Below are 26,099 nucleotides of genomic sequence, written 5' to 3'. Positions count from 1 at the left end.
CCCATTGCTCAGAAGGGAAGGGTGGAGAAGAGCAGAGCAATAGTTATTGGAGACTCGATAGTTCGGGGCACAGATAGGTGGTTTTGTGGGGGACGAGAGAGACTTGGTATGTTGCCTCCCAGGTGCAAGGGTACGTGATGTCTCTGATCGTGTTTTCTGGGTCCTTAAGGGGGAGGGGGAGCAGACCGAAGTCGTGGTCCACATTGGCACCAATGACATAGGTAGGAAGAGGGATGAGGATGTTAGGCAGACTTTCAGGGAGCTAGGTTGGAAGCTCAGAGTTAGAACGAACAGAGTTGTTGCCTCTGGTTTGTTACCCGTGCCACGTGATAGAGAGTCGAAGAATAGGGAGAGAAAGCAGTTAAATCCGTGGCTACAGGGATGGTGCAGGAGGGAGGGATTCCAGTTTCTGGATAACTGGGGTTCATTCTGGGGAAGGTGGGACCTCTATAAACATGATGGTCTACACCTGAACCTGAGGGGCACCAGTATCCTTGGGGAGATGTTTGCTAGTGCTCTTTCGGGGGGTTTAAACTAACTCTGCAGGGGCATGGGAACCTAGACTGTAGTTTTAGGGTGCAAGACCTGGAGTGTAGGGAGGTTAGGAACCAGGCATCAATCTCGAAGGAGGGTGCCTGTAAACAGGAAGGTGGCTTGAAGTGTGTATACTTCAATGCGAGAAGTATACGAAATAAGGTAGGTGAACTTGCAGCGTGGGTTGGTACTTGGGAGTTCGATGTTGTGGCTATTACGGATACATGGGTAGAACAGGGACAGGATTGGTTGTTGCAGGTTCCAGGGTTTAAATGTTTTAGTAGGGTCAGAGGTGGGGGTAAAAGAGGGGGAGGTGTGGCATTGCTTGTCAAAGATAGTATTACAGCAGTGGAAAGGACGATGGATGAAGACTCACCATCTGAGGTAGTTTGGGCTGAGCTTAGAAATAGGAAAGGTGAGGTCACCCTGTTAGGAGTTTTCTACAGGCCTCCTAATAGTCCTAGAGACGTAAAAGAAAGGATTGCGAGGATGATTCAGGAGAAGAGTGAAAGTAATAGGGTGGTTGTTATGGGGGACTTTAACTTTCCAGATATTGACTGGGAAAGCTATAGCTCGAGTACATTAGATGGGTCAGTGTTTGTCCAATGTGTGCAGGAGGGTTTCCTGACACAATATGTAGACAGGCCAACAAGAGGTGAGGCCATACTGGATTTGGTTCTGGGTAACGAACCAGGCCAGGTGTTAGAATTGGAGGTAGGTGAGCACTTTGGGGACAGTGACCACAATTCGGTGACTTTTACTCTAAAGATGGAGAGGGGTAAGTGTGCACTACAGGGCAAGAGTTATAGCTGGGGGCAGGGAAATTATGATGCAGTGAGACATGACTTAGGATGCGTGGCTTGGAAAAGTAGGCTTCAAGGGAAGGGTGCAATCGATATGTGGAGCTTGTTCAAGGAGCAACTACTGAGTGTCCTTGATAAGTATGTACCTGTCAGGCAGGGAGGAAAGGGTCGTGTGAGGGAGCAGTGGTTTAATAAGGAATTGGAATCCCTTGTTAAAGGGAAGAGGGCGGTCTATGTAAAGATGAGGCGTGAAGATTCGATTGGGGCGATTGAGAGTTATAAGGTAGCCAGGAAGGATCTAAAGAGAGAGCTAAGAGCAGCAAGGAAGTGACATGAAAAGCCCTTGGTTGGTAGGATTAGGGAAAACCCAAAGGCTTTCTATAGGTATGTCAGGAATAAAAGGATGACTAGGGTAGGAATAGGTTCAAGTAAAAAATGAGGTCTGCAGATGCTGGAGATCACAGCTGCAAATGTGTTGCTGGTCAAAGCACAGCAGGTTAGGCAGCATCTCAGGAATAGAGAATTCTCTATTCCTGAGATGCTGCCTAACCTGCTGTGCTTTGACCAGCAACACATTTGCAGCTAGGAATAGGTTCAGTCAAGGATAGTAGTGGGAAGTTGTGTGTGGAGGCTGAAGAAATTGGGGAGACACTGAATGAATACTTTTCGTCAGTATTCACTCAGGAACAGGACATTGTTGCCGATGTGAATATTGAGTCACAATTAATTAGAATGGATGGCTTTGAGATATGTAGGGAAGAGGTGTTGGAAATTCTGGAAAGGGTGAATGCAGATAAGTCCCTTGGGCCTGATGGCATTTATCCTAGGATTCTCTGGGAAGCAAGGGAGGAGATTGCAGAGCCATTGGCCTTGATTTTTATGTCCTCGTTGTCTACAGGAATAGTGCCAGAAGACTGGAGGATAGCAAATGTGGTTCCCTTGTTCAAGAAGGGGAATAGGGATAACCCTAGTAACTATAGGCAGGTGAGTCTTACCTCTGTTGTGGGCAAAGTCTTAGAGAGAATTGCAAGGGATAGGATTTATGAACATCTGGATAGGAATAATGTGATCAAGGATAGTCAGCATGGTTTTGTGAAGGGCAGGTCGTGCCTCACAAACTTTATTGAATTCTTTGAGAAGGTGACTAAGGAGGTGAACGAGGGTAAAGCAGTAGATGTGGTGTATATGGATTTTAGTAAGGCGTTTGATAAGGTTCTCCATTGGAGGCTATTGCAAAAAATACGGAGGTATGGCATTGAGGGGGAGTTGGAGGTTTGGATTAGGAATTGGCTGGCTGGAAGAAGACAGAGGGTAGTAGTTGATGGTAAAGGTTCATCTTGGAGTGCAGTTACCAGCCGTGTTCCGCAAGGATCTGTTTTGGGACCATTGCTGTTTGTCATTTTTATAAATGACCTGGAGGAGGGGCTAGAAGGTCGGGTAAGCAAGTTTGCGGATGATACGAAAGTCGGTGGAGTTGTTGACAGTGAGGAAGGATGTGGCAGGTTACAGCGGGATATAGATAAGCTGCAGAACTGAGCAGAAAGGTGGCAAATGGAGTTCAATGTAGCTAAGTGTTAAGTGATTCATTTTGGTAAGAGTAACAAGAAGATGGAGTACTGGGCTAATGGTCAGATACTTGGTAGTGTGGATGAGCAGAGGGATCTTGGTGTCCATGTACACAGATCTCTGAAAGTTGCCACCCAGGTAAATAGTGCTGTGAAGAAGGCATATGGCGTACTGGCTTTTATTGGTAGAGGAATTGAGTTCCGGAGTCCTGAGGTCATGTTGCAGTTGTATAAGACTCTGGTGCGGCCGCATCTGGAGTATTGTGTGCAATTTTGGTCGCCATCCTATAGGAAGGATGTGGAAGCACTGGAACGGGTGCAAAGGAGGTTTACCAGGATGTTGCCTGGTATGGTAGGAAGATCGTATGAGGAAAGGCTGAGGCACTTGGGCTATTTTCATTGGAGAAAAGAAGGTTTAGGGGTGACTTGATAGAGGTGTACAAGATGATTAGGGGTTTAGATAGGGTTGACCATGAGAACCTTTTTCCACGTATGGAGTCAGATATTACGAGGGGGCATGGCTTTAAATTAAGGGGTGGTAGGTATAGGACTGATGTTAGGGTAGATTCTTTACTCAGCGAGTCGTGAGTTCATGGAATGCCCTGCCAGTAACAGTGGTGGAGTCTCCCTCTTTATGGGCATTTAAACAGGCATTGGATAGGCATATGGAGGAAAGTGGGCTAGTGTAGGTTAGGTGGGCTTGGGTCGGCGCAACATCAAGGGCCGAAGGGCCTGTACTGCGCTGTATTTTTCTATGTTCTATGTTCTAGTACCAAGAATCCTGCCTTTAGCCTTGTAATCTGCATTCAATTTCGACCTTCCAAAGTGAATGACTTCACACTTTCCAGGTTGAACTCCATCTGTCACTTATCAGTCCACTTCTGCATTCTGTCAATGTCCCGTTGCAGCCTACAACAGTCCTCCACACTACCCACAACTTCACCAACCTTTGTGTCTTTAGCAAGCTTATTAATCCACCCTTCCACTTCCTCATCCAAGTCGTTTATAAAAATCACAAGGAGTAGAGGTCCCAGAACAGATTCCTGTGGAACATCATTGGTCACCAAGTTCCAGGCTGAATATTTTCCAATCCTACCACCCTCTGTCTTCTATGGGCCAGCCAACTCTGTATCCAGACAGCCAGATTTCCCTGTATCCTGTGCCTCCTTACTTTCTGAATGAGCCTACTATGGGGAACCTTATTAAACATCTTGCTAAAATCCATGTACACTACGTGCACTGCTCTACCTTCAATGTATTTTGTTACATTCTCAAAGAATTCAGTAATGTTTTTGAGGCATGACCTGCCACTCAGAAAGCCATGCTGGCTATCTCTAATCATCCTATGGTTCTCCAAGTAATCATAAAATCCTGTCACTCAGAATCCTCTCCAGTACTTTGCCCAAAACTGATGTAAGACTGACTGGTCTGTAATTCTCAGGGTTATCCCTATTCCCTTTTTTGAACAAGGGAATAACATTTGCCCACCCTCCAATCATCTGGCAGTACTCCAGTGAGCAGTGAGGATGCAAAAATCATCGCTAAAGGCGTAGCAATCTCTTCCTTACTTCCTGTAGTAATGTAGGGTAGATCCTGTCTGGCCCAGGGGATTTATCTATCCTTATATTTTTCAAAATTTTCAGCACATTCTCCTTCCTAACATCAACCTGTTCAAGCATGTCAGTTTGTTTTATGCTGTCCTCAGAAATGTCAAGGTCCCTCTCAGTAGTGAATACAGAAGCAAAGTATTCATAAAAGAATCCCCCTACTTCTTCCCACTCTAGGCACAAGTTCCCTCCACTATTCCTGATCAGCCCTAACCTCACTCTGCACAGGTGAAAGGATTTTGCTTATAACACTTGCTCCAAGAGTGGGATTTCATAAATAATTTCAACATTCTGTCGCCCGTTTGACCTGGACTTCCTGGCTGCAGGTTCATGGATCTCTGAAGACCAACAGAAGCAGCTACAACAATACTAGCAGCATCCAAGCACTAAGTAAATAGCACTAGCAGCACCAGGAACCACGCTAACAATACTGACAGAAGGTCTTTATGACAGAGAGAATGGACACAGAGCTCTAGTTCAAAATGAGGCAAGACATCCAGCACAGGGCACATAGGCTTCCTTGACATGACAGAGCAACAGAGTCTCAGGAGACTGAGACCTCCATATCAGATATTTGCTGACATCTGCAGCTATGTGGAAGAAGACCCCTTTCCAAGGAGTCTAGATAGGCAGCTCTTGCCTGTGATCACCAATGTCATCACAATCTGAAATGTCTTCACCTCTAACTCCTTCCAGGGATCTGTTACAGACCTCTGCAAGATTTCACAATCTGCCCCCTACAAATGTATTCATCAGGTGTCCAATACAAGTTTATCAGGGCTGTCACATTGACCATAATGAAAACAGTCACTTGCAGTAGTAGCTGGTTGCTCCATGGTACAGAGAGTTATTGACAGCAAACATATGGTAGTCAAAGGCTGCAGGTCATCCTGACGTAATTATTAATTGGAATGGATTCTAATTCCGGGATGTTCAGTTCTTACTTGGACAACTGAAGGTTGACCTGCACGATGCACGCCTGTACAAGATAGCCTTCAAGCTGCCATGATTCTTCCAGTCTGTGACAGTGTGATATCTCCCAAAGGTTTTCTCACCTTCATGCAGAATGAGTGGTGATTTTGTAAAGATGAGGTGTTAAATATCTGAGGAACCATAAGGAATTGACTGCTGATGCAGAGGGGAGACACAAGAAGAGACAAAGCCAAACAATTAACAAGTTTTTGGGATATTAGAGATGCAGTTCATAAACCTGAATGGATCTGGGCTTCATCAGCAAAGATCTCCAGAGTAGTCTTACTCCCCTGTGTTTTACATAACGTGGCATTTTAGAGAGTGCTGGGGAGAGATTTTGAACAGGAGTCGTGAGTATTAAGTAGAACATATCGACCTTTATTCAGAGCTCCTAACCACGAAGTGTGGGAGAGCAGCCTCTAAAGCACTCTGCTAGCTGTAGTTCAAAATAATATATTTATATATTTCATGTTGCATTCATTAAATGCAACATTGGTTAAGATAAAGTTAGCTATTTTAAGCAAGAGCAAGCTGTGGTTTTTTTAAAATTCTGTCTTGTCTGCATGACTCAATCCTTGTGGTTTATGCTGCACTCCTTTCAATTTTATCAGAACTTCTGTTTTTTGTTGTATTTGATGGTTTTGTCTCCATGTACCAAGTTGTGTCTATACCCTGGATCTCCGCATGAAAATGATATTGCGTTGTTATTTGGACTTGCGTTATAGCCTCAGAACCTTATGAACTGCTGATTATCTTTGCTCAAGGTCATTCGGTTAAACTGCACTGCACTAACCATGTCCTTACCTCAGCAAATTGTTCACCTAAACTAATTATTACCTCCATACACCATACCCCATTATATCCTACATCTGACATTACTCCCACCTTGTACCTCTCTGCTCATCTTGAGAAAGGAATGAAAATGTAGGAGGAGAATTGTGCAGCCCCACTTGCATGATTTTCATGCTGCCTGTTTCAATGAGAGTGAACAGCAGCAGATTACAAATCACAACTTTTCTCTAGAAAATGGGTAAATAAAATATTAGTTTATTGTGTTTAAAAGTCATTGATTTTACTTTTCGCTATGGGAGGAATGAAGTAAAAATAAAGGTGTGAGTTATATTGGACACAGAACATTGTGAAATAGAGTAATGATTGTGCGAATGGATAAAATCATCTGTTTATTATCAAGCTTGCAAAGTGCAAAATGTCTTTCTGTAGCAATTTAACACCAAGATAATTGGTGCTTTTTGTGTTGAGTGAGTCCAATTTTAATTGTATTTCAAATTAAATATTTGTGTTATTATGAAATGAAGATGTTATTCATTTGTATTGGGTCCTGCCTAACATTAAATAATACTTTAAACTTTTTCTAGGAGACTTACTAAGTAAAACATAACAATGATATAAATATGTTTTGAAAGTACAAGTGTTCACTCCTGTGATCACACCATCGTGTAAAGTAGATAAAGAACAGTGTGAATTAACTTCCATTGGAGTGACTCTGTTTGTGGGAGCAAATAGCCAAATGAATCTCAGGAAGTATCTCTGGTATACCTTAATTTGCAACGCAAACTCTAAAATTTATGAACATAAAACAAAATACTGTGGATTCAGGAAATCTAAAATGATGAAATAGAATTAAACGCTGACAATACTCTGTGGTTCCAGGAGAGGGAAATGGAGTTGACATATCAGGTTGGTGACCTTTCATCGGAATGATTTTGATGTTGACCGATCTGCTGAGTATGTCCAACAGTTTCTGTTTCTATCAGCAACAAATAGCTCAAATACCCAATTTACAGATTACAGATTACAGTGCCTGCAGTGTGTATTATCTACAGGAAGCACACAGCAGTTGGCCAAGTTTTATTTGGCAGGACTTCCAAATGCTCCTGCTTGCATCAGTTTGAGGAGAAGGGTAACAGTGGAAAGACTATCTGCTCTAACTCACCCCCTTGAAGTAACATATTCTGGATTGGACACGCATTACTGTTTCTTCCATGTTGTTGAATGAATTAACATTAGACAGTACTGCTTTCTTATCATTGTCTGTGCTGCAGGAGAACACATCTGGATTGTACTGGATGGTCCTGTTGATGCCATTTGGATTGAAAACTTAAACTCCGTGCTTGATGATAACAAAACCCTTACTTTGGCAAATGGTGATCGTATTCCCATGGCTCCGAACTGTAAGATTGTGTTTGAGCCGCACAACATAGACAATGCCTCTCCCGCAACTGTTTCTCGAAATGGCATGGTCTTCATGAGTTCTTCAGTCTTGAATTTCAGCCCCATCCTTGAGGTATTTAAATCTTATCTTCTTTTATGTTTATGGCCAAGGAATTATCTGTTAAAGGACTAAAATGTCCTCAACCTTTAATTTAAGCTATTTTTATTATAATGTGATGTTCATTTTCCTCAATCAATACATTGTTGGAAGATTTGGAGTAATGGAGTAAGTGCAAAAATCACTCACTGGAATTTCAATCTGTGGCTGTAAACTGGGGTTGTAAAACTGTAGATAATGGAAGGATTTTCATTCCAAATCAGGTTGCAGGAGTTGGAAAATCTCACAGTTCACCACACTCATCATAGGAGAAACCCACCCAAATAGCAGGATCCTAGTTCCAGGTGTGGGTGGGTATGGGATGGGGTCAAGCCAAGGTAGGCTGTTTAAAAGATTTACTTTAGTTTTCTAGAACTTTGTCCCATTTGTTTCATTAAATATGAGGCCTCTAGCTCCCAATTCCCATGCTCCATTCCTGTCAACTCATGCCAATCCATTCCGACCACATACCTGAATGATCCATCATTCCTGTATGCCAACTCGTGACCCCCACTCAACCTGTGATCTCTTCTATTCAATACATAAACCTTGTGCTAACAACCACATGCCCATTTAGTCTTAATGCTAACTTATTTTAACCAATCCATTGCCCTTTGTCCTTATAGCCTTCGTGCCAAGTCACCAATATTGACCATAGGTAATTCTCAGAAGCCATGTTGAGATGGTATTAAACAAGTGTAGATATCTATTACAAGCTTTGTGATAGTAAAATCAAACTCCCTTCCATGAAAACCTATTCAAAATATTTCTGTCCCCGCTACAACTAAATCTGTTATCAATCATACAGACACATAAAGCTACACCATCGTGATTTTTTAATAAATTCTTTGAGTTATCAATAATCTAACTTTTATTTTAGAACTGATAAAATGAGAGGTTGTGGAAATCAGCCAAGCATTACAATATTTTAATAATAAACCTTGAAGCAAAGTCAACAAAATTGTAATTGCTAAAACACATTTTGTTCGACTTTCACTGACACCGACTGAGATTCTAAATAACTTCATAGCTTGACGGTTCTAAAGACAGCATTTACAAGTAGAAATCCAGAACACACACTCTGCTCTGGCTAGAGCACAAATAGGCTTAATTTTTCTGAGTTCAGAAAGCCAGATTAGTTTAGCTTTCTCTTCTGTAATCATCTACTTTCCCTACTAGTAAGATATGATCTGTCAGAGACTGTCAGGGTATCTGGATTTGGGTCTTGCCCACCACTTTTAAAGGTCAGTGAAATCTCAGTCACATGAAAATCTGGGCCAATGGGTCTGATAATGACCACGCCCAGTTGGAGTCAATGTAAAGAAAACTGGGTGACTGATTAGCTGACAATCATTTTATGTCTCTGCTGGAGGTAGAAAGTTCCATGTAATGTATCCCATTGCAAAATTTGTCCTTGCATTTATAAAATATCAACTGTACTGAATTGTGACCCTTTGCATCTTTAGTAGTTAAAATAGTTTACATATAATTTTTTTTTAGAATAGATTACTTACAGTGTGGAAACAGGCCCTTCGGCCCAACAAGTCCACACTGACCCGCCGAAGCGCAACCCACCCATACCCCTACATTTACCCCTTACCTAACACTACGGGCAATTTAGCATGGCCAATTCACCTGACCCGCACATCTTTGGACTGTGGGAGGAAACCGGAGCAAACCCACACAGACACGGGGAGAACGTGCAAACTCCACACAGTCAGTCGCCTGTGGCGGGAACTGAACCCGGGTCTCTGGTGCTGTGAGGCAGCAGTGCTAACCACTGTGCCACTGTGCCGCCCACAAATAGTATATGAGGTATCAAATTTTAAATAATGTAGTAAATTGTATCAAAAGTTTAAATAACCGAGTAATTGACCTTCTTTGAATTGTTTGTCTTAGGGCTGGTTGAAGAAAAGATCCCAACAGGCAGCTGAGATTCTGCGGAAGCTGTTTGCAGAATCCTTTGCTGAACTGTACAGGTTTAGTGTCCAGTCACTGGAATACAAGATGGAAATGTTGGAGGCTTTTATTATCATGCAAAGTATTAACATGCTTGATAGCCTCATTCCACCAAAGGTGAGTGAATTAAGCCAGACTACATTGTAATGATACACTTGCTCAGTAAGATTACATTAAATTTCTTCTGAACAATACAGTTATTTCTGCTGTTAATGAGGCAATTGTATAATGCATCAAGGGAGGCATAAATTAGTTGCATATCTGGATTTTTGTTTGAAGTCCACATGAATGCAGGTTCCAGACGTTGCTGACAGTTTTCGAGGAATGAGGATGAACACAGACTGCTTCAAGATAATGACACTTACAAAATTCAGAGCACTGTAAGCCATCTAGCGTACTTCAATGATTGGTGTAAACATTTCCACAACTTCCATGTTTGAATTCCTCCAATTTTCTGTCCTCAACAGAATGCTGAAATGACTCTTACGTAAGTAATGAATGACATCCTTTGTGACTGTGGTAAACTATCCTTATTTTTCTCTATCCTATCAACAAGACTTTCCTCTTCACAAGACCTCTCAAATATTGTGTGTGTGTGTGTGTGTGTGTGTGTGTGTGTGTGTGTGTGTGTGTGTGGGAGGGAGGAGACCTTTTTAGCTTGTCCTTACAGACTCTCCTCTCTCCCCCATCACCATTGCTCTTGCACATAATCATGCAACTGAGCCTCACTCACTCACACTGGTTAGCCATTATGCCTATTTGATTGCTGAGAAACCTGTTCAACTGTACATGTGCCACTTTCTGTCAACAAGTATGTGCTAATCTTGTAGTAGCAGTACATGGTGGCTATGTGTATTGAATGAACAGTGCGACATCCTGTATTGGCTGAAGGTACCGCCTTCTCATTCTCTCCCCTCACCTGAGGTGTAGTGGCCCTCAGGTTAACCCACCACCAGTTGTCTCACTCCGTGTTGAGAGAGTAGTTCTATGGACCTCTGTTGTGACTTTACCGATACTTTTTTGTGTAAATAGTCACAGCCTATCAACTTAGTGAATCCTGTCAGATGTTGTTTGCACATGCCCTTCTGAAGCCCCTTGGGATGTTTTACTTCATTAAAAGTGCTACGTAAATGCAAATTGTTAAACAATTGCTATCTATCCCATTAATTGCATTCATTTCTTCAAATATGAACAAACAGACTGGAAACATCTAACACTATCAGTGGAATTAACAGTTCCACCAGATGCACAATTGTTGATGTCCTTGTCCTCTCTCCCATTGTGACTGAAATATTTAATCCATGATTTTGTGATCTGGTGGTTTGATAACTCATTCAAAGCTATCTGTTCACTTTAACCAACAATCCTATTACCTATGTCTTGGATGATTGTCTAATTATTCACTTATCCTCTAAATGCATCAGTCTGTAGAGTGAAAGAGGAGTTGTTCAGTTTGGGTTCAGTCATAGGATCATAGAATCCCTAAAGTGTGGAAACAGGCCCTTCAGCCCAACAAGTTCACATTGATCCTCCAAAGAATAACCCATCCAGACCTGTTGTCCTACCCTATTAATCTACATTTACCCCTGACTAATGCTTAATCACCTGCACACCTCTGAACAATATGGGCAATTTAGCTCAGCCAATTCACATATAACCTGCACATCTTTGGACTGTGGGAGGAAACTGGAGCACCCGGAGGAAGCGCACGCAGACATGGGGAGAATGTGCTTACTCCACACAGACTGTTGCCTGAGGCTGGAATTGAATCCGGGTCCCTGACACTGTGAGGCAGCAGTGCTAACCACTGAGTCACTGTGCTACCCCAGTCAGGTCGAGGCAGGGAGATATTGGTAGATGAAAGTCACTTCAGGGAAAAATTGGAGAGTCCTCAGATATTCTTGATGGAGAGAGGATCCATATCCTCATTGAGTCACACCTCCCTCACATTGCACAATAATTTCTTTACATCTCATCACTTGCTCCAAATAAAAAAAAGTTACTTGAAACCCACATGGGTCCGAGCCATGCTTTCCTTTTTCTTTGATAAGAGGAGCGTTCTTTGTTCCTGTCCATCTTTGGTCCACTTTCTCACAATTTCTCTCCACTTGTTTCTTTTTTAATTCATTCACAGGATCAGGGCATTGCCCCTAGGCCAGCATTAATTGCCCATCCCTAATTTCCCAGAGAGCAGTTAAGAGCCAACCACATTGCTGTGAATCTGGTGTGACATGTCGGCCAAACCAAGTAAGGATAGCAGATTTTCTTCTCTAAAGGACATTAGTGAACCAGATGGGTTTTCCTGACAATTGACAATGGATTCATGGTAATCATTCGACTCTAAATTCCAGATTTTTTTTGTTATTGATGTTTTTATTATTAACAACTTCATTAGTGTTATTTCTTGCTTTCCTCTTGATATGGACAACTTAACAACTCTGTTTTCAACGTTCACCCTTCTCTTGCCTTGACGTGGTCTAACAGTGATTCTTCCCTAATTTGATATCTTTGTCTCCATTTCTTGGCGTAGTTTATAAAGCAATGGCCCGAAATTTTTAAATGTTGGGGAGCTCATTCCTGCTGATCACGGCATTTCCACAGTGATTTAACACTCCAAAAGTCTTAATTGGGTGGAGGTGGGACTTCTGCTGGTCATATGGGTGAAGGTCCTGGCTCAGAGAGCTGCCAATCAATCAAATTAGCTCAAGACAAAAAAATTGTAGATGCTGGAATCCAAAGTAGCCAAGCAGGAGTCTGGAAGAACGCAGCAGGCCAGGTAGCATCAGGAGGTGGAGAATTCGACGTTTCAGGTATAAAGCAGCACTGCCATCCCAGTATTCTCAAGTAAAGCAGTGACCAAGGCTGGTGCTACCAGATTCTAAGCCCTGGAGTTCAAAACCAGTGTCACGACAGAAGTGGAAAGTGGGAGAGGATTTAAGGGTCCTGATGAAGAGGCCAGTGGGAATAGTGCATCTGCTGCAGGACAGATCTGAAAGTAGTAAATGGGAAGGCGATGGCCAAGTGATATTAGCACTGGACTATTAATCTAGAGACCAAGAACTAGTGGTGGACTGAGAAAGCTAAGGAAATGCAACTCCTTGTTGACACCCACCATACCCAGAGTTTCTTTAGTGGCTGCAAGGAAAGAGATGAACTGAACACATTGGCCTCAAACTGGCACAGGATCAAGATGAAACTCTTTTTAGCGACAGAGATGACGTCAGCCTCTGATGGAGAGAACACTTCAAAGAACTTCAAAATTTTCATGCAGTCATTGACAAAGACATGTTTAAGGAAATCCACCAGTTCCCCATCAAAGATGACCTTGGACTTGGATCTAGCGTGGGAGAAGTTGAAGCCACCATTCGACGCATGAAGAAAGGAGAAGCCGCAGGGGTAGATGGGATCCCTAAAGGGATTTTCAGACTTGGAGGAGCAGAGCTTACCTGTCATCTCCATCAACTGTTCCTGAAAATCTGGCTCAAAGAAGAAATCTCTAATGATTTGATGGATGCTACCATCGCCACTGTCTTTAGGAAAGGAGACAAAGTGAATTTTGGGAATTTCTGAGGGAAGTCTCTACTCTTGGACACTGGGAAGGTCAACTCCCAAGGCCTCACAAGCTGCCTTCTCCCAGTATCTGAGGAGATGATTCCTAGAAGACAGTGTGGTTTCCAACCAAACCATGGAGCTATGGTTTTCACTGCTCAGCCTTCGTTAAGTGAAACCAGGTGTACAGACAAGGAAAGAAACTTCAATGCAAACTGAAATACCTAGTAGAAGACTCACACCACTCCACCCAGGAATTCTTGAACATCATCAAAGACCCCAAGGTAGAGGATGACGAGGTCATGGTTTCCTTCGATGATACGGCCCTATTCACATCAATAAACATCACCCTAGCCACAGAAGCATTGGACTCACTGCTAGATAAGCCAAGGACACAAACACTAGACAGCACCAACTCCATCAGCAAGGACAGCATCCTCAAATTAGTAGACCTGTGCCTCACAACCCACTTCACCTTCAATGACAAGACCGACAAACAAATCACTGGGACGCCCAGGGGATCACCAATATCAGGATTCTTGGCAGAAGCAGTGATGCATTGGTTGGAATGAACAGTCTTCCCCATGATCAAGCCCCAAGCTTTGGGTTCATTATGTGGATTGCACCTTTGCCATCACGAAATGGAACAAATTAGAAGAAACCCATAAACACATAAAGAACATCATTACTGATGTAAAGTTCACCAAAGAGGAAGAGAACAACAACAGATTCCCCTTCCTAGATGTCACAGTAGAACGAAAGCCAATGGAGAATGCCAGACCAGCATCTATAAGAAAGCGACTCACACAGACCAGATACTCAACTACAGGAGCAATCATCCCAACACCCACAAACAGAGCTGCATCAGGATATTATTTAAATGAGGCACTACACACTGCAGCACCCAGGAACTACAAGAAGCCAAAGGAAAGCACCTCTCCAACATAAGAACAACGGGTACCCAGTGAGCACAATCTGCTGCTTCTTACACAACAAACCTTAACAAGAAGACACAACACACCCAGAGAGTTTAGCCACACTACCATACATTAAAGACATCTTGGAGATGACGATCAGACTATTCTGGCCCCTTGGCATCTTGATATCCCACAAACCACCCACCACACTGAAACAGCTCCTGATGAATTTGAAGGACTCTGTACCAATAACCAGCAGAATGAATGTCATATACAAAACCCTGCAAGGACTGCAACAAACATTACATTGGACAGGCAAATGTGAGGATTGCAGATGCTGGAAACTAGAGTTTATATCTGTGGTGCTGGAAAAGCACAGCAATTCAGGCAGCATCTGAGGAGCCGGAAAATCGACGTTTCGGGCAAAAGCCTAATGAAGGGCTTTTGCCCGAAACGTCAATTTTCCTGCTTCTTGGATGCTGCCATTACATTGGACAGACAGGCAGGAAGCTAGCCACCAGGATATCCAAGCATCAACTAGCCACCAAAAGACATGACCAACTATCACTAATATCCTTACATACAGACGATGAGGGATACCATATCGACTGGCACAATATAACCATCCTGGGACAGGTCAAACAAAGACATAGATGGGAATTCCGAGAGACCTGGCATTCAAACTGTAACATCATCAACAAACACATCAATTTGGACCCCATTCACCAACCTCTCAGAAAAAGAACTGGACGTGATATCACCCGCCACAACAGACTAAGACAGATAAATTGAAAGTGGGACAAAATACCAGCACTTCAATGGAGACTCACTGATGATGTTACTTAGCGTGGTGACGAAACATCTGGGAACAAATCTTCCAGCTCAGTGAGCCAACTTACAATCTAAGCTAGGCTTTTAACTCAGTCAGTTGGGAAGTACCATGGAAGAGCTTGACAAAAGTTGGCTGTTCAGTGAAATTCATCGACGTGCTCTGTCTCCTTTGTGACAAGGTATTGGTAACAGTCCTCACTATTGGTAATATGAGAGAATCACTTGAAGTCAAGACAGAGGTCAAACATGGATGTGCCATTGCCTCCACCCTTATCTCAATTTTCATCACCACTGTTTTTCATTCTGGAAAGGACAAGCATCCTGTTGGTGTGACATGATCTCAAGGATGGATGGAAAAGCATTCAACCTTAACAGGTTGAAATCAAAGAAGAAAATGCCACTGGCCTTGCTGTAGGACTTCAGCATGTGGATAGCAATGCCAGCTTTGCTTTCTCAGAAAGGAATCTTCAAGCCTCACCTAATACCTTCACAAAGCATACCAAGGAATTGATCTCAGCCTCATCCTCAAGAAGACTCAAGTTCCTGTCTCTCCTTCCATTAAGATCAATGAAGAAACCCTCCTAAACTTGGACCATTTCTATTACCTGGGAAGCTACCTCTCATCTAAGGCTGACATCAATGGATACAATGCTGGGTCTCTGCAACCTGCGAGTGCTATCTGCATATGCTGAAAGATGACAGTCTTTGAGCCTGTGATCTCAGTCCTCATACCAAGTTCCTTGTGTACATAGCAGTCATCCTTCTACTCTTCTCTCTGGCTCAGATACTTGGATGATGTATGGATGCCTCCTGAAGGAATGTTTGAGATGTTCTTGGCATCAGCTGGGAGGACATGTGTGCCAACATCAGTGCCCTTGAAGCAGCCTATACCAGCCGCATTGAGGCCGGGATCATCCTAAAGGAACTCTGTTGGGCTGGCCATGTGCTTAGGATGCCTGATTTCCAACTGCGAAAGCAAATCGTTTTCAACCATCTGGAGGAAGGCAATCGAACAAGAGCACAAAGTTAGCATTTCAAAGACTCCCTGAAGGCTTCTGTCAAGAAATGTCAGTGCATGGGAAATCTTCATTAGAAGAAACTGACTTGAAGGAAGCTCCTTTATGAAGGGACACAATTCTTTGAAAACACCCACTGGCAACAGAGAGCGCATAAAAGGAACTGGAGAAAGGAATGTCAATGATTTCAAGGCCAAGGACCAGTTTAATCTCCTGGAAACAGCTGCCAAATGTTTGATCAGGAATGTGGCTCTAGGTTCAGGCTCATCAGCCACGTGAGAACCCCCAGACCCAGGGACAGTGACACAGAGTTCCCCACATGAACAATCATATTCATTAGCAATCGCCGCTGACAATTAATCCAACACCCTGTTCTGGGGACCTGGGTTTGGGTCCTGCTGGGCTGATTGTGGAATTTGAATATAATTTATTGAAAAATCTGGAATTAAGAGTCTAATGAGGATCATGTGACCAAAGTTGATTGTCAGAACAACCCATCTAGGTCACTCATGTCCTGTAGGGAAGGAAACTGTCATCCCTACCTGGTCTGACCAATATGCGTCCAGGAAAATCCAAACCAGCAGCAATATGGTTGACTCTCTGGGCAATTAATGTTGGTCCAGCCAACCATACTCACATCCTGTGAATTATTCTTTTTTCAAAACTTCATTCTGTCAATTTCTCTGCTTCTATTACATCTGTTCTGGTGACTTCTTTCTACCATGGTGTATTTGACTATATGATTTGCCAAGCTTGGCTCCATGCCCTGAAATCTCACAATTATTGTCCACTAAAAGGCCTAAAATGCCAAGTGGATTTCCCTTCTTGAAGCCTAATCCTTGTGTGCTTGTTTTATTACCATATTCTTTTGCCTTGTACCCATCTCCTTTACCCTTTTAATCTTTCGTGTCTTCATTATCGCATGTCATTCCTTTCATTCTTTTTATTCCCTCTCCAGGTCTTGAGACTTGCTTTAAACGTAACATTTTCCAGTTCTGTTAAATCTGTTTCTTTCAGCACAAATGTTCCTCTCCTACCGCGTATTTTCAGCCCTTTTAGTTTGTGTTTATGATTTCTGTAATCCACCGCATTTAACTTCCTTTAAGGCCTTTTCAGTATTTGACACAGATCAATGAATCAAGCCAGCCAGTTATATTTTTAGCATCTGAGGTAATTGACATCCTAAACTAATAGTTTTTGTTCCTGGCTGTGACCAGGGTGAAGAAATGGGTCAGATCCGTGAGGAGAACAGGATGAATTATTCCTTATCATCTTTGATGGACAGCTGTGTGGCCCGCAGCTTATATTTAATGGTTTTTGCTCAGCAACCTAATCAGTCAACCAGGAGGGACAATGAGCTGTTTCAGCAGCTTTATGTTAGTATTTAGTATGTGAAAAGTCAGCACGGCAATCAGTTGTATAATAAGCCATGGCACAGGAAAGGCATCTTTGTAATTTTAATAGTTCAAGATGAATAGCAGAGACAGTAAGTCTTAAGTACGTTGTTAAGACTAAGTAAAATTACCATTTGGTTTATTGTCTCATACATGATCTGAATTTATATATTCAACGTGCCTCCAAAAGTCAGGAACATACTTATATGAGGAGTTTCAACTCCCCCAACATTAATTGCGATAGACTAGTATAAAGGGTTTAGAGTGAGCAGATTTCTTGAAATGTATTCATAAGAGCTTTTATATCAAGATGTAGAAGGTCAAATAAGTGACAATGCTGGATCTAATTCAGGACTGGTGTTTGAGGTCAAAGTAATGGAGCATTTTAGTGATGGTGACCACAACAGTGTACTTTTTAAGTTTGTTATGGAAAAGGAAAAAGATGATCTGCAAAAATGGATTTTGAATAGGGGTAAGGCAGATTTTATTGAAGTAAGGCTAGATCTTGCCAAAGTCGACTCAGAACAGCAACTTCAGGGTAAGACTACAGCAGAACAGTGGGAGACATTCAAAAAGGAATTGGGGGAAGTACAGGCCAAACATATGTGCTGCCTTCTTGAATTGCTGTTGTCCATGTGTTGTAGGTAGACCTACAATGCCCTTATGGAGGGAATTCTAGGATTTTGCCCTTGCTAAGTGTGAGTTGATTTTGGATGAAATGAAAGTAAGATATACAGAAGACTCCCAGGAATGGAGGGATCTTGGGGTGTTCGCTCAGGAAGCCCTGAAAGTGACAGGACAAGTTAATAAGGTGGTTAAGAAAGCATAGGAGACATTTGCTTTATTCATTTTGTTGTGGCACAGGTTATAAGAGCTTGGGGGAGTAATGTTGCATTTGTACAAAATTTTAGTTCGGTCACAGCTGGAGTATTGTGTGCCATTCTGGTCTCTGCACTATAGGAAGGGTGTGATTATACTAGAAGAGTTGCAAATGAGATTCACCAGGATATTGCCTGGGATGGAGCATTTGAGCTATAAAGAGAGGCAGGATAGGCTTGGGCTAGTTTCTTTAAAGCAGAGAAGGCTGAGGGGTGACCTGAGGTTTGAGGTAATAAGATTATGAGGGGCATAGACAAGGTGAATAGAAAGCACTGTACCTCTTAATTGAAGGATCACTAAGCGTGGGGGTGGCAATAGTTTTAAGGTGAAGGACAGAAGGATTGGAAAGGATATAAGGAACAATTTTTTTTGGAATCTGAATGCATTGCCTGGGAGGGCAATAGAGGTGGAAAACCTCACAAGTTTTAAAAAGTACATGTGCACTTGAAATATAACATTTAAGGGTTTGGGCTCAGTGCTGTGAAGTGGGTTTGGTGTAGATAGGTCAGTGCAGACTGATGGGCCAAAGGGCCTGTTTTGATTCGAGTTTAATTTGTAAGATGTTGGTTCAATAGCCAACATTTTCCAACAATACCATCCTTGGGAGATCATTGAGAATGTCGATGAAGTATGTATGTTGTAAGGCGTAACATGCATCAGTCACATTGAATGTAATTTACTGGTCATGACAATGGGTCAGCTCATTGCCTGAAGAGCCAGGCAGTGCCTCATCTCAGCCATTTCCAGGAGGTATGGCAGGATTAAATCCTAATTAGGCCTATTGGTGGCTGGGTTTGTGGCTTCTGGAGAGCAGCTGTCCTGTCACCTGAAACAGCTGGCCGGCAGGGGCTACAACTCCCCAGCACCGATGGTGCCATCAGGAGTGTTACTGCAGTCAGGCCAAAGAGCAAGGTTCTTGATGAAGCCTTTTTTTGAAATGTAGTTAAGTGGAGCAAGGTTGCAGTCCAATGAAGGTGTTTTTGGCAGCAGTGGCAGGGAAACCAGTATAAAGGGTAGTGGTTGTCTTTCTGCAGGTCCTTACTCCTGGCAGGTCTCTTTGTTGAGTACAGGGTGCCTAACAAGGAGGGAATCTCCTCACCCCCAGACTGCAGGATGCTCACCAGGGTTCAGATAGCAGTTTGCCTCCAGTCTCTGTCCAGTGTAGATCATGGCTCAATTGTTCTCTCGGTGAGACATCCATTCTCAATCCTTCCTGTGCCAAACTTATTTGTAAGTTAAAGGCTGTCAGGAAAGCAACAGGCAGTCTTCTGCAGCCTTCCTACTGCATAATGTGGCCCATCTCCAACTCATCTACCCAGCACTCCCAGGAGGAGCCTTACATTGTGTCAATTATGTGTTTCAGGAGTCTCAGGTAATCAAAATTGCAAATGTGTGTTTTGTTATTGACTAACAGATCACATGTAAATGTCACAGATTTATGTGTTGTGTAGAAACTATGTGACAGTAAAATGTTTTGTACTCAATATGGTAACTTGTTGATTATCCTCTTTTTCAGGAGCAAGGTGGAGAAGTGACTCGGGAACATTTGGAAAGGTTGTATGTATTCTCACTGATGTGGAGTATAGGGGCCTTATTGGAATTAGAGGACAGACGGAAAATGGAGCACTGGCTACGGACACATGAGACTATTAAGCTAGATCTGCCATGCATCCCTGAGGAGAGTGAAGACACAATGTTTGACTATTTTGTCCATTTTGATGGTCAGTACCAAGCTAATCTGGTCAATGAACAACTCCAGTTAGAGTATTGGCTAGGGCATTTTCAAATACTGACTCTCTGACGTGAAAATGAGTAGAAAAGTTGACATAGCGGATGTTTGTTTACATTCTGAAGAAAATGTAAGTATTCTAGGTTAGGCAAATGCAACTAATTAACTGTAATCTGCAGCAAACACTGACTGGGTTTGTTTTGAAATTTATTTGCATATACTTTGCAACCATGAAACCTCTTTTTGAGTAACCACCAGCTGAAGGAGATGTCACATTTGACACTCGTCTGGATTGCCATCAACAGCATTCCCTTATCTGATAACAAACAATGGACCCAAATCTAGTTGAAATTTACTACGGAAAATGCAGAGATCAAATGAGGTTTAAACCCTGAGTTTAACCTGGTGGCTGGGTTGCAAATAGGAAAAGCAAATAAAATAAATTTTAAATCTTGGACCCCATTGTCATGTTCCAGCACTGATGGTTTACAAACCTGCTGTGAGAAATGGGAGGGCAGGCAAGTGAATTAATCACTGTAGTGAGAAACGACTGCTAGAGACTGTAGTGAACGATTCCCATCATGCGTTAGGTCATGAGAGTGGTGGGGTTTCTGTAGGCGATTACAGTGCATTTGTTAGTAAATGCAGCAGGGCTCACATACACTTCAGAGAGAGAGAAAATGCGCACCACACACAGTGTCTTTTTCAAATCATCAAAATTGTTCAATAGTTCGTTTCTTAGGGGCAGTGTGCTGACCAATCAGAGTCAACTTGTCAGGTTTAAAATTTAAACTAAGCTTGGCAATTAATTATCATTAATGACAGGTTCTCTATCAGTCCATGACAAGTTCTCTCAGTCCACTCAGCAAGCTCCACTCATGCAACACAAATATTGGTTTTCCCCTTGAATGGGTATTCCTCTGAATTGTCCTGATGAGTGCAAGATGAAAAGCTTTGTCAAAATGTGTCTTTTCTCATCGATGTTCAAGTTCAGAACCACTGAATGATAGTGATTAAAATGAACAAAGCTGTTCAATTTCAAAGAAAGCTGTGGAATACTTGTTTTCAGTGAATAGTAATTAACTCTCTCTATGTTTTAACCAGGAAAGTGGTTGCATTGGAGCACAAATGTCGATGAATACATCTATCCCACTGACTGCAATCCAGAATATGGCTCAATTCTTGTGCCTAATGTAGATAATGTGAGGACAAATTTCCTCATCCATACAATAGCCAAGCACGGAAAGGTAAGGTAACTTCACAAAATACCAATTTATTCTTTACTGTTCTGGGCGGTAATTAATCAATTACGGTGGACAACCAATTGAAAGAGCCACAATGTTTATAAATATTTGCGCTCCTTGTGTGCTTTGCAATTTTTGTCAAATTGTTTGTTAACACTTTTAAAGAATATAGCAAGAATAGCATTTATTGCTCATCTCTAGCTGAGCTCAAGTAGAGGATGGTGAGCTTTTTTCTTGAGCCACTATTTTTGTGGTGAAAGTAATTTTTTTATAATATATTTTTATGAAGAAAAAATAGATTTTTAAATATTACAACAAATACAAAACAATGCAATTCAAAACAGGACAAAAATAGCACAAAACTAAACCCAAATAATAAAAAAAATTCCCCAACTCACCCTCCTGTAAGAATGTATAAACATATATCGAGAAATATAAAATTTTTTAAAAATCTAAACTAGCTATTTAACTAAATAAATAAATACCGAACAACAAATAAATAAATAGTAATAACTCAGCCCAGCCAAACAAAACACTCATACACTCACAGTTCCTCCTTCCTGGATATTGGACTCATGAAACACAATCGTTACGGCTATATAAAAGCCCTTGTTAGTGTGGCAGATAAATCTGTGTCCAGGTATTTCAAAAAGGGTTGCCATGTCTTGTAAAAATTTTCAGTTTTGTGGTGTACCGTATTTGTGAGAAAATCCAGGAGAATATGCTCCATAACAATCTTCCGCCAACCCGACAGGCCTGGGGGGATTTCTGATATCCAACCCAGCAAGATGTTCTTCCTTGCACAGAACGTAAGAATATTGAAAAGTTTTTTCTTATGCGCATCTGCAGGAAATACAATGGGTAGGCCCAAAAATAGCGAAATAGGGTCCTTCTCCACCCCTACACCTAAATCCTCTCCGTTGCACCCATCACAGCGCTCCAATATGTTTGAAGCCTGTCACAAGACCAAAGACAATGGGTAAGAGTACTCGTACAGACCTTGCACTTGGGGCATGCTGAAGATACCCCTGGTTTAAATTTTGACAAACGGTCTGGGGCTAAGTGGACCCTGTGGAGGATCTTCAACTGTAAAGCATGGGTCCTACTGCAAAGTGATACCTTCCTGTGGTGAAAGTATTGAGCAGAAAGTGTCAGAATTTGGGATGGTGTATAATTTGGAAGGTAAGTTGAAAGTGATGGTGCTTCCATGTACCTGCTGCTCTTGTCCTTCTAGATGTAGCTGGTGTCATTCTAGAAGATCATGTCAAAGAAACCTCAGTGAGCTGTGACCTGTTTTGCATCCTGTAGTTCAAAAGCACAAATTCATCAATGGTGGAAGGAGTGCATTTTTAAGCAGATAGATAGATTCCAATTAAATCCTGGATTATGTTAAATTTACTGACTGTTGCAGCTGCACCCATGAGGGCAAGTGGAGGTTATTCCATTATACTCCACCTTGGCCTTGTTGATGATGAAGAAGCTTTGAGGAGTCATGAGGTGATTCACTTGCTACAGCGCACCCAGTCTGTAGACACACCAAGCTGAAGCTGAATGGAGTGTGAGTGATGTATGCCATGGCAAGATGTGGGGCTGAATCAGTAGCGAGATGACATTTGACTGGGAATAATGCTCATTAAATGTCCTGTTAATGCCATAACTTAATATTCAGCCTCAAATCTTAGCAAACTCACCAAAAAGCTCGATGATGGAGGGAAAATGTGACAAGGAAGCCAGAGTGAAGTGCCTGGTGGATTCAGTTTGCCATTTGCTTTGAAGAAACTCAATGTTCAAAACCGAGCACCAACATCTTGGGTTGTGCTACATCTCACTGGCCACATGCACCCATGGACATTGACACCCAACACTTCTGCATTTCCGTGCTGCACTTGGACTGCACCAGCCGCTGTAGTGTATTGCTGCACTTGGGGATATGCACCCAGCTCCTGGGATGGACCTGCCTGAATCTCTGGGCTGCTCACGTGCTCTCATTGTGCTCACTCACTCTGAGTCATAGGATCCCTACAATGTGGAAGCAGGCCGTTCGAAATATCGAGTCCACACCAATCCTCCAAGGAGCACCCCACCCTATCCTTCTTAACCCTGCATTTCCTGTGGCTAGCCCACCTAGCTTGCACATCCCAGGACACTATGGGTAATTTAGCATGGGCAGTCCACCTAGCCTGCACATCGTTGGACTGTGGGAGGAAACCAGAGCATCCAGAGGAAACCCACGCAGACACGGGGAGAATGTGCAAACTCCACACACACAGTTGCCGAGGCTGGAATCAAACCCAGTGTACAATTGGATATATCACTGCTGTCTTGCCATGCCATTTTACACAAACCCAGGACCTTTGACATAATTATCAGCTTGGCCTCAATCACAGAGGTCTACAGCATGGAAGCAGGCTTTTCAGCCCAGCTTGTCCATGCTAGCCAGCTTTCGCAATTTAAACTAGTCCCATTTGGTTCATATCCCTCTGCAACTATCCCATCCGTGTGCCTGTATAAATATTTCTTAAATGGGGAAATTGCTGAGGGGTTTGTAGCACAGTAAGTCAAGGGCTGTCTCTGATAATAGTTCATGCCTTGCTTCTGGCAATCAGAGGAAGGATCCTCTGCTGATAAAGGGTGAGGAGCTGAATGATGGGCAACATGCCATCTGTCTTCATTCTTTCTGTCCTATTGTCAGCAGTTTTCCCTGTGAAATGCGAGAGAGGCTGGTACTACAGGTAGGCGTTTAGCATGTTTGCCTTCGTTGCTCAGATCTTTGAGTATAGGAGTTGGGACATCATGCTGAGGTTGTACAGGACATTGATGAGGCATCTTCTAGATGTGCAGTTCTGGTCACCCTTCTATAAAATTGGAGAGAGTTCAGGAAAGATTTGCTAGGATGTTGTCAGCAATGGAGGGTTTGAGGTATAAAAATAGGCTGGGACTTTTCTCACTGGGGTGTAGGAGATTGCATCTTATCGAGATTTATAAAATCATGAAGGGCATAGATCAGGTGAATAATGAGGATTTTTTCCCCTAGGGTGGGGTAGTTCAAAATGAGGGAGCATATTTTTAATGTGAGAGGAGAAAGATTTAAAAAGGCATAAGGGTTAACTTTTTTCCACTTGGAGTGTATAAAATGAACTACCAGAAGTGGGGCATGCAGGTACAGTTTGGGAATTTGATCGGCATATGAATTGAATCGAAGGGTCTGTTTCCATGCTGTATGACTCTATGATTCTTTGAATCTCTAACTCAAACTTAACCAATAAAATGTAAGATTCAGCTTGTCATCTATATAACGAGTCTATTTGAGTTTCCAGTCAGTGGCAAATCCAGAATTTGAATGAGATGTTCAGTGATGCTAATGTTACCAAGGGGAGACACTTGGACATCATCACCATCCAACAGTTCTGTGGGGGGTGGCAATTCTGTTTGCCTGTCATTGTCCTAAGCCTGAATGGAGTTGAGATCTTGCTACATGTAGGCACAGATTACTTCAGTTTGAGGAATTGCAAATGGGTACTGAGCATTGCAATTCAAACAGTCAAAATATTGACCACAGATATGTTTCACTCTTACACTAAAGCCTATGTTTAAGGTTGTGCTGATTATATCTCTGTACTTTTCTCATAGGCTGTTTTGCTGATTGGTGAACAAGGCACTGCCAAAACAGTGATCATCAAAGGATTCCTGTCAAAATATGACCCAGAGTCTCATATGACCAAAAGTCTCAATTTTTCATCAGCAACAACTCCACTAATGTTTCAGGTCAGAAACAATTTCATATTCGGTCGCCTTGTGCTACAAGTAATCACAATTCACTGCCTTAATATTAAAGAATTAACAAACCAAATAGTTGGAGATACATTTGTATTTGCTGTAGTTGTATGCAGAAGTGGAATAGTTTTTATATTACTTTTCAATACATTATTTCGTACTACTATTTTCTTCATCAAGTCCCTTTCCCTATAATATATACATTACCGAGAGGAGGGAGATAATTGCAGATCTCTGAAAAACGTAAAAATGGTGCATTTAACTTGACTGGCAGAGTTTTACAAGTGGTGGTGTTTCCTGCCCAGGGAAGCCACTCAGCAAGGCATTCCTGCAGATACTGACTGTCCTACAAAACATTAGGTAAAGACAATGACTGCAGATGCTGGAAACCAGATTCCGGGATAGAGTGGTGCTGGAAAAGCACAGCAGTTCAGGCAACATCCGAGGAGCAGGAAAATCGACGTTTCGGGCAAAAGCCCTTCATCAGGAATACAGCTGTATTCCTGATGAAGGGCTTTGCCAGAAACATCGATTTTCCTGCTCCTCGGATGTTGCCTGAACTGTTGTGCTTGTCTTACAAACATTTAATGCCCTGTGGAATTCCATCCTTCACTCTGGAGGCTATAGCACCTCAGATAGCTCCAGCAGCACCACCAAGAGCAGTGACCAATGCTGGGACTATAAATATTGCACCAGTCTAGGCCGAATGGGGAGACATACCAGAGTTGAGGTGAGGTACTAGAGGGGCACCTGAAGTGGAATGAGGGCCAGTGATGGAGATGCACCCTTCCTTCATTTCACTCAAATTGATCTACCAGGTTTGCCCAGTGTTACTCCCCCTTCATCAAACTTCCCCCTGGCCAGAAAATTCCCTCTGGTCATTATTGGGTCAATTGGGGATGACGACAGATGTGCCACCTGAGGCCCCCTGCTTCTCGCTCTTCTCACCGCACCCCCCCCCCCCCCCCCACTCCCCCAACCCCCCCCCCCCCCCCCC

The 26,099-nt window shown here is 42.6% G+C and overlaps 1 protein-coding gene across 1 annotated transcript in view; it reads left to right on the top strand.

Annotated features, from left to right (window-relative positions):
* The window catches only part of dnah5 (dynein, axonemal, heavy chain 5), a 298,393-nt gene that overhangs the window by 142,343 nt on the left and 129,951 nt on the right, over nucleotides 1-26,099 (top strand). Inside the window, exons 43-47 of the mRNA XM_060825297.1 lie at nucleotides 7,545-7,786; nucleotides 9,710-9,886; nucleotides 19,872-20,076; nucleotides 21,189-21,331; nucleotides 24,959-25,093. Of these exons, the coding sequence (XP_060681280.1) occupies nucleotides 7,545-7,786; nucleotides 9,710-9,886; nucleotides 19,872-20,076; nucleotides 21,189-21,331; nucleotides 24,959-25,093 (902 nt within the window). The remainder of the gene's footprint in view (nucleotides 1-7,544; nucleotides 7,787-9,709; nucleotides 9,887-19,871; nucleotides 20,077-21,188; nucleotides 21,332-24,958; nucleotides 25,094-26,099) is intronic.

Source organism: Hemiscyllium ocellatum, chromosome 5 (assembly GCF_020745735.1).
Source record: "Hemiscyllium ocellatum isolate sHemOce1 chromosome 5, sHemOce1.pat.X.cur, whole genome shotgun sequence".
Lineage (NCBI taxonomy): Eukaryota > Metazoa > Chordata > Chondrichthyes > Orectolobiformes > Hemiscylliidae > Hemiscyllium > Hemiscyllium ocellatum.
The sequence above is the reverse complement of the archived record's forward strand: the minus strand, read 5'-3'. Positions and strand labels throughout refer to the sequence as shown.